Source organism: Olea europaea, chromosome 11 (genome assembly GCF_002742605.1).
Source record: "Olea europaea var. sylvestris chromosome 11, O_europaea_v1, whole genome shotgun sequence".
NCBI classification, from domain to species: Eukaryota; Viridiplantae; Streptophyta; class Magnoliopsida; order Lamiales; family Oleaceae; genus Olea; species Olea europaea.
Window position 1 is genome coordinate 14,665,071 of NC_036247.1, and position 10,050 is coordinate 14,675,120.

The window sequence follows — 10,050 nt, forward strand, 5'->3', positions numbered from 1 at the left end:
AATGTAGTAGAACTGCAACATTATGTAGAGTTGGAGGATATGCTACATGTAGCTATGAATGTGAAGAGGCAATTGAAGACGAAGGAGAAGTTACGTATCCATCGGTTTCCAACTCTTCTTGGAAAACTAAGTAGGATAAGGACAAGGAAGATGAATCTGTTTCAAAGGGCAGAACTGATCTATTGAAGGGAAAAGAAGAAAGTGCCAGCAATGTTGCATCCAAAGCGAAGTCCTAACAATCTTGTAGCTGACGCATCAAATGATTTAGAATAAGAGCAATGATTTTGCGATACAATGGAGAAGTGATGAGTTAAAGTGAGGGTGACTACGATAACATGTCAGAATTAGAATAAGCTAATGATGGAGAATATGTGGAGTATGTAGTGGGAGAGCTATTGGTTATGAGGCAAGCTCTTAATGCTCAAATCAAAGTGGTTGGTGAAGAGTAGCAAAGAAAAAATCTTCCATATTAGATGCCATGTCAAAAATAAGGTATATAGTTTGATTATTGATGGGAGTAGTTGTACTAAAATTGATTGTACTATACTTGTTGAGAAATTAGGATTGACTATGATAAAACATCCTAAACCTTATAAATTGCAATGGTTAGATAAATGTGGGGAGGTTAGGGTACGTAAACAAGTTTTGGTGAATTTCTCAATTGGTAGGTATAGTGTTGAAATGATGTGTGATGTAGTCCCTATGCATGTTGGGCACATTTTTCTGGTAGGCCATGACAGTATGATAGGAAGGTAAAACATGATGAATTCAAAAATATATACAACCTTACCAAGAATGGAAAATCTACTATTCTTGCGTTATTAATATCGGTACAAGTGTATGAAGATCAAATTAAATTAAAACGTGAGGAAGAAAAATGAATGAAAGAAATAGAGAGAAAATAGTGAAGTAGCTAATAGTGACAAAAAAGAATAGAACCACAAAAGCGAAAAGAAAACGAGTCTTTCGAGAAGAGAGAAAAGTCGAAAGTGAGTTTTTATGCAAAATTGAATGAGGTTGAGAGTACTTTGGTGAGGACTAACAAACCCCTCCCCTATTTGGATATTTCTTTACTACGGGAAGACTTAATTGGTGGGATACCACCTGATTAATTCGATGCAGGTGGAGAATTTGATAAGCATAGAAGGATGATCATTCAATGATAACATGGTAAAGTATCAATACCCCATACATAGGTCGGATGATGGTCTAGCACATAGAAATAGTATTTCACATGGGGCATATACTTGTACACATATTGACGCGTCTAAAACTTCAATGAGAATGATCAATCATTTGTTACATGCATTTAGAAGCAATCATCTACTAGTTTATGATATTCTAGTATGTTGCCAAAACTTAGTTGAGCATAATAGACAATTACGGTGCATTGTTGGTGATTTGAGACATGAGAATTTATTTTTCGATATTGAAATCCTTAACTATTTTGGACCAAATTTAAGGAATATGTGGAAAGCTAATTTTGTATCCTCTAATACTTTTACTACACGTTTCAATATGGTTTATGAATTAAATACATTAACTTTGTTTGATTTAATTCCTTTAACTATTATTGTAAATGGTACTTTAGATGGAAAGTGGGAGATTGAATTATATACATCTCAAGGTAGCAAACGGAAGAGACGTAAAGTATTTAAATCAGGTGGTTAAGTTTGAATGTGTAGGCAATACACAAGAGGTCAGGGTTTCATCCCAGAGAAGATGGACCATTCCACGACATTAGAAGGATTGAAAGCAATGACTACAATTTGGATCTTCAAGGTAAATATATTATAATTCCTAACATCGACGTCTCTAATGTTGCTTCGTTTGATGTAGGTACGAATTTGAGGTCGACACTTTAAAGAGGGAGGGAATGATGTGATCCAAGGAAGGCAACGAGCTATCAAGAGTTCGATGTTTACCAAGTGGAGGCTAAAGGTAAGTTCGAGATTAATTAGAGTCAAGAAAACCATGCAATCACTTGTTCAAGCTACGGTATCCAAAAGGTTGACGTTAACATGCCAAAGAACAAGTTTCATGATGGGCTCGAAAGAGGGATCGCTATGGATCAGCTTGGTGCAAGCAACAGTTGGAGACCATAAAAATTTCTACCATGTGAGTTCATAGTAGAAAGAAGCATGCGGTCGCATACCTCTGTCCCAAGAGCGATAGTGGGTTTTTCACTTGGTCTATGCGACAACATGTGGAAACATTATACGGCCGCATAATATAAAAATGGGGCCGAAAATTTCCAATTTTCGCGAACTCTTATTTTTGTTAAAACTCCATTTTTATAGTAACTTTTATATTCTTTAGACTTTAATTTCATTTAAACTAAGATTTTATGTGTTTCCTATATATATGACTCATTATTCAATATTATAAACAACTTTCATTCATATCAATTGAGAGATTATTTTTTGAGCATACTTTGCTTTCAATTCCTTATTCTTCAATAAACAAATTTTGAACTTATCAAGAATTATATTATTGTTGCATTCAAACAATTCGAGGTGAGATTCGTGAATCTTGTGATCAAGAGGTCAATATATTGTCGACGATTGTGTTGATTACTTGGTTCAATATTTCTGAATCAAAATCAAAATTTTGATTTATTGGCTTTCTTGGGTTTGATCCAATCAGTTGTGGGTTTCATAACTATTATTGTTACGTGGCTTCACATCATGTGGTGGTGTTGGTTTTGGTGGATTTGAAGTGGCAAGGACGATTTTGGTGATATCAATGGTGGTAGGGTAGGGTAGGGTGGGTGGATAAATATTGTAATCGGTTAATTAGATAATTGTGACCATTTAATCAAATAATTTGTGATTAATAAATAATTTACGATATGTTAAATATGTGATTTTTGGAAAATAGTGATCGTAACCACAAATTGCATCTTTGTAACTATGATCATTTGTAATTTGTGATTAATATATGATCGTGATCATAAATTGTATGTTATTTTAATAGTGACCTGTTTAATTAAATTATAAATTACAATTAGAGGTGGGTATTTTTTTTCTCGAAATTGATGGAATCGGATAGAACTAATCGATTCAGCTATGATTCCTTCACTAAATGGATCAATTTTGGGATCATGCATCGAGAATCAGGCAATTTAGGTTCGATTCTCTATATTCCCTTGAGAACTTATTCTCTTGAATTTTTCTTTTTCGCCATGCGTTACACCAAAATGTATTAGTTCTTTGAACACCAGACCCCAAAATTATCTCACAACAAAAATTCACTTTCAATACAAATTTTCTTCTTTTGTTCGCAGCAAAATTTAATGGGTAACCAAAATTTAAATAATTTTATAAATATTTTACAAATTAATAACTTTAATGCAACCCCAATAAAAATACTTTCGTGAGAACTCAAATTACTTCTTGTTTTCAAAGGGTTGGCCATCAAGAATTAAAATCTTCTCCTTGAGGATTATGGAAGAAAATCATGTTATAAATACTACATATTTTTTAAATATATATTTTGTATGAAATTTCATAAGAATAATTTTCCATCCAGGGCAATTGTGCCATGTTTAATATTTTATCACTTTTATTTGTTACATTGTTTAATTGATTTTATGTATTGTTGCATTACAATAATGACTAGTTGTTTCATATTGTACCTTTTTCAATCTTCAATACAATAATTATTTCTTACTTTATTTTTATAATTTTAATATATAAAATTCGGATTGGATCGAACTGGAATCAATTGGTTTAGTTCTATAGTTAGATATGGAATCAATGGTTCCATTTCTAATATTCAATTGATACTTTTCAAAATCGGATCGAATCAGATTGCGTTCACTCCTAATCACAATATTTTATTTGAGATAATACAATATGACCACCAAATTTTCAAAAAATTTCATAAGTTTGTTATTTTTGAAACATTTGTAATTATGTATTTTCTTTTCGAGTGATGCTACACGTACATTAGGGTGTCCACCCTTCACATAAGAGGGAGACTCATTTTAAATAAAATATCATTTTTCGAAGTGGATCCTCCTTCATGCGAGGGGGTGGACACCATTATGAATATCGCATTATGTACTAATAGCATATTCCTGTTTACTCTATTTAAAATTCAACCCATAAATTGTTTTGTAACCCATAAACAAATCTATCTCACAGTACTGACAACAGCAACACACATAGGCTCAGCTTAGCCCATAACAAACATCTTTCCAGCCCAAACCCACAACATGAAAGAAACCGCAACCCGCCTAGCCCGACCCAAAATTTTCCCTACTCCCAACTCTGATCGACTCCGCAACCACCGTCGCTGGCGCTACAGTCCCGGCGAGCCATACACCATCGTGATCTCGTTGGTTGATCCACACCCCACCGTCTTCTGTCCTCACCATCATCCTATCATATTCTCATCGTCCCTGCCACCATCACCCGCCGCTGTAACTTTTCAGATTCCGCTGCCTCCATTCCTCACCCAAGTTACAGATTTCGCAGATTCTTACCGCCGTACTACATCAGGAAACTATCGCCACTGTCATCTCGTCGTGACCATACGTGGCGTCATTTGCTGGTGAGTTTCTCCAGTTCGTCCGCCGCTGCCTCTATCAATACCAGCTGCGTCTACTTCAGTCCTCCCTCGCTTCCCGACATCCAGCATTCTACCCAGCATACCAGTTGTCTCCTTAGCCTTCAACTCTGGAACACTTCCATTCTTGAGCACAGCAATCTCCACCCATCCTCGCCACCGGATAAGCAGGCTTAATTGTGTCTTGGTAAGTTTTTCAGTTTGTTCTATTTGAGAGCTTTTTAACATTCTATATGGCCATTGTTCATTCTGACTTAGCCCAGCTTAAACTCGGCCATTCTGAACTCGGCAAGTCTTCAATATCATATCTAACACGATCTCCATCAGCTACCTTCATGATTATGCTTTTCAATGCTACATATTTGTTACTTTTCAAATTGGAAAGAGGGTATATAGTGGATATTGCTAACCTTGTTTGAATTTGGAACTTCAGAAAATTATTGATATATGGCAATTCTCCATGGGATATTAATTCAAATATTTAATTGTTTTATGCTATAAATTTGAAGTACCATGTAGTTTTGACCTCTATAACATTCTTCTCTTTATATGTTTGATGTTTCTATCTTTATAATTTGGGTATATATTTAGTTTTGAAAGTATGCGTGACTAAATAATTTGGATACAATTCATAACGTCAAAGCAAGATTAGCAAGACCATGAGACTCTTTTTCCATGATCAATATATAAAGAAGAGATATAAACGTTGGCTCCTCATATTTGAATTCTTGTCTTTCAAGCTCAACAAGCACGAATCTTTTGAGTTCTTGTCTTTCGAGCTCAACGAGCATAAGATGAAATATAGAAGTTGGCTCCGTATCTTTGAATTATAGTCTTTCAAACTCAATAAGCACGAATCTTTTGCAATGTATGGAACTCCTGAAATTTTGAGACCCCTCTTCTTGAATACTTCAAGCCAGTACTACGCCTTTTTCTTGCTACTTTTGTTATCTCTTTGTTCTTTCTGCTTCCTTCTAAACACTTGTTTACAAGCATTGGAATTAGAAGCTATGTACTTATGTTTCATTTGCATTCTGCATATGTTCATTTTAATGCAAGTTCTGTTACTAGTTTTGAGCTTGACTACATGGTTTTTTAATTAGATGACATTAAATGTACGAGATTTCTTCTTTCGAAGGTGTTATTCAATGGATTAACAGGATAAAGTTGAAGATTTTGATGTTGTCTTTGAGCTTGGGATGTGCAAATTACTTCGTGTAGGTGGCATTTGATTGATAAATTACTTGCCATCTTTTTAACTGACTGATTTTTCACGGATGACACTGCTGAAGAGATATGTGCTGAGATTGTTCATATCGTTGAAATATATTACTGCGAATGTGGTAGATAGGAACAATGGACGGATAGTTGCAACCGCATCAACTGTTGAACATTCTCTAAAAAATTCACTCGAATGTGGTCGGTCTTGCAATGCGAAAGCAGCAGCAGTTGTGGGAGAAGTGTTGGCGATGAGGCTTAAAGTGGAGGGTCTTGAACAGGGCCAAGGGCTAGGTATCCATGTTGATGTGAAAAAGGAGATTGAGAAGAAAGGTCCAAAGAACAGCACAAAGATATGGTCCGTAGTAAACGCCCTTAAGAACAACGGTGTAAAACTTGTTCTTGAGGAAGATGAGAAAGAGGCCTCTTGCTCGAGCTACAGAGTGCATGGAGCATATGATTTTAGAAATCGTAGAGATTGTCTGTTTTGTTATTTCGAATAGGGAAAATTGCAACCGAGGTACTAAACCTTTCGTTTATTAGTAGACTTTTCTCAAACCTTTAGTTTGTGCCATCGTGAGTATCAAACCTTTTAAAAATATGCAGCTCAAATCCAAATGGACGGTTCTGTGAGTTTGACTGTTAGTTGACCCAATAAATTGACTTTGACCAATTTTATAAGGGGTAAAATTGTAATTTTGAATTAAAATTAAAAAACAAAAAATCAAAAGCCACTGTTCATCTTCTCCTTCCTACACCCACCCCCACACTCCACACATACCCAAGCCCAAAAACCAAAACCTATCCAACTTCTTGGTAATCGCCATCCATCCCACTGACCGCCGCCGCCCTAACCGCCATCGTCCATTTGTAATAAAACATCATCCATCTGGGTTCTGTCTACAATTTTTCTTGTCTGCACCTCTACCAAATCTTACCCATCATATTCCAAACTCCACATTGAAACAATCCCACTGCCATCACCACCAAATCCCATACATCAGTAGCTATCCACAACGACAAAGACCGAAACACATCATCATTGCTACAGTCCAGAACCATAGAAAAATAAAAAACCCACTAACACCACTGCGACCACCACCACCACCACAGCAATAACCCATTAACACCACTATCTATTGAAGAAGAAGAGGAGAAAGACTCACCGGATTCAGACCCAACAACTTTATTGTAATAAGCAAGTCCAGATTGAGTTAAAGTGAACTCATAGGCACCAGATTCATAACCCAATGCACAGTGCTTCTTTTATGCTCAATTCATTTACCTGTTCAAATTGAGAGTGAAATTTATATTGTGGGTCAGAGATTTTGATAGAAGGAGCGATGGCTTGAATGATCCAGATGGAGTGGTGGCCGATGTAAGGTGGCGATGCCGCCAATGATTACCTCCGGTGGTTTTGGGATAAAGGGTTTGGGGAAGAAGGGGATGGTGGTGGGTGGTGTGTTTGATTTTTGTTTTTTATTTAATCATGAGAAGATGAACAGTGAATGACTACTGATTTTTTGTTTTTCTTGTTTTTTTTTGTTTTTTAATTTTATTTCAATGTTACAATTTTACCTCTTATAAAATTGGTCAAAGTCAATTTATTAGGTCAACTATCGGTTAAATTAACAAAAACCATCATTTTAGACTTGAGTTGCATATTTTTGAAATGTTTGATACTCACGATAACACAAATTAAAGGTTTGGGCAAATTCTACTAATAAATGAAAGGTTTGGAACCTTGACTGCAATTTTCGCTTACGAATATCATACTTTGCACTAGCCTACTGTCTAATATCTTTCTACATGAAGTAGAAACTCCTTTGATTGTATAGTACTAGTAGTGATATAGAATCTGGAATTTGAGAGTTTTGTGTTTTTTCAGTGTCAATGTGGTCAATGAGGGTTATTGGTGTAAATTTGTCTTGAATGTTAAAAGGTTTGGCCATGCTACAGAAAGGCATGGCCCGAACACTAAAAAACCTGACCCATTGACAATAGTTCCCACTAACGGGTGAAATTCAAAGGAACTGTGCTATTCTGCCAGGGTCATTTGTACAGACACTGACCAGACTCCACACATTCAAAAGGGTGGGTATTTTTTTGGGCATTAAATTCCCAAGTATGAGAGATATTTTGGCTTGGGTATGTTCAAATCACCTGACAAAATAGCATTTTTGAAATTCAAACCCATGTCAAAAATCCACAAACCCAATCTGACTGTAAAATGGATTGATTCATCAAGAAAATGGATTGATTTTGATGTGATTGATTTGATTTATTTAGTATCTTCGATGATCAAACGGTCAATGTTCTCGCGTAATAAATGACAATGTCAGAGGAGGACAGCCTTTGAACACCAGAATTGATAAAAAAAAAAAAAAGAGTAGAATAAAAATGATTGGAAGACACATTATTGAGTTGTTTTCTTTGTACAATTAATAGAGTACAAATAACAAATATGATATGATGTTTTGTTTAATATAGTCAATAACGAAATAATACATTAATAGTAAGTCCCGTTTGAACAACATTATTGTAAAAATTAAAAAAAAAACATATATAGTCGTTATGAATTCTATACAAGAGATAAAAATTAAATATGATGACTTGATGTGATGAATAACGATCATATTTTTCATTTTAATGAGAAAATAACATGGATCAAAGAGGACCTAAAAATTAAAAATATGTCATAGATCAAATATTATAGTTTTTTTAGTACTTAAAATAAATATGCTTGAGATACATTTTACAAAATCTTTTAAAACTATTTTGGCTTTATATGTTTAGTTATAACTTTTAGGATTTTTTTTTTGTCTCTAGGCTTTGACAACAGTGGTACTAATCTCGTTAAGACTTTGAGTCTACAATTGTAGCATCTAATGGGACTAATGAGGTCTCGACAAAAATAGTTCGATGCTTAAGTCAGGAAGTGTAGATAGAGAAAATAAATATCGAATAGAGATATATTAGATATGTATTTCGAGTTGAAAATATTCTCCACGTGCTTGCTTGAACAATCACCTATTCTACCAATATTCATTGCTTCTTTCTCCATTCTTCTTCTATTTAATCCAACTAATTACTACATGGGGCTCTGATTTGGCATGAATCTTCCCAATTAAAGTTGGCTTGATTAATCAGTAGGTCATATGTCTCTTTATAGCGTTGTTACACACATTATGCCTCCGTTTGACAATCATTTGAATTTTTTTTTCTATTTACTTATTTTTAATTGCACATCCACTTAATAAAATATTCTATAGGTAAATTTAAAACTTTTTTCTACTTTTTAAACCCACATTTTTTTAAAAATCACCATTCATAACATTATTTGTTCCAAATGATGACATCAAATAGGAAGAACTTCTCAAGAAAGCTGCAAGAACTTATTATTAATCACAAAATATATATATAAAAAAGAAAAAAGAAAAAAAAAAGAGGTTGAAAGCAACTAAAAAAATTATAGGCAATTAAAAATTAAATAGTTCAAACTCGAAACAAATTTAAATTTTTACTCCAAATAAGAAGAGAATTTTCATTTTACTTCATGCATGTTTGTTCAAAGTCTATAATGACTATTAAGCAATGGGATTCAAAAAATGTATAATTAAAAAAAGGATAAATCCATTCATGACCGCTATACTTTATATTATTATCATCATAAACATTCTAATTGATTTTAATCCATTAGAGCCAATGTACTTTATATTTAGTATCATCATGAACATTTAGATTGATTTTAAATCACCAACTACCCAACTCCATATAATATTTTAGTTAAGCCATCGAGTTATTACCACAGCTAGGAATGTCAACAAGGGGACAAGTTGGCTTGCGAGCTAAAACTCAAGGCATGGGCTCGCCTCGAGTAAAATCAAACGAAGGGATTATATTGACGAACGGATTATAATTTCACGGTAAACGAACGAATTTGGTTTTGTCGTACCACGTGACATTTCCCGTCACATGTATTGTCCTGACACATTGCTAGATGTCAATCAGGGACGGCAAATATGAATTGACGATAAATTAAAAGGGTGTTTTAATTTATCAATTTTGATTAGATCAAAATAATATTTCACGTCGTTAGGTATCGTGGTCGGGAACCTAATGGGTCACACACAAAAGAGAATTGGAAAATTGCAAATTGCCAATTGGTTAATTTAACAATCGTTGGATAAATTAATTAATTGGATTTGTTATTTATATTTTCGAATTAATTAATTGGATTAATTAATTCACGGACAGGGT

General features: G+C 34.3%; 1 protein-coding gene across 1 annotated transcript; it reads left to right on the forward strand.

Moving 5' to 3' along the window:
- The first annotated feature begins 5,831 nt into the window (after positions 1 to 5,831).
- LOC111403534 lies at positions 5,832 to 7,287 on the forward strand. The gene has a single exon (XM_023032080.1). The coding sequence runs from the start codon at positions 5,850 to 5,852 to the stop codon at positions 6,291 to 6,293; it is 444 nt and encodes a 147-aa protein (XP_022887848.1). The 5' UTR covers positions 5,832 to 5,849; the 3' UTR covers positions 6,294 to 7,287.
- The last annotated feature ends 2,763 nt before the right edge of the window (positions 7,288 to 10,050 follow it).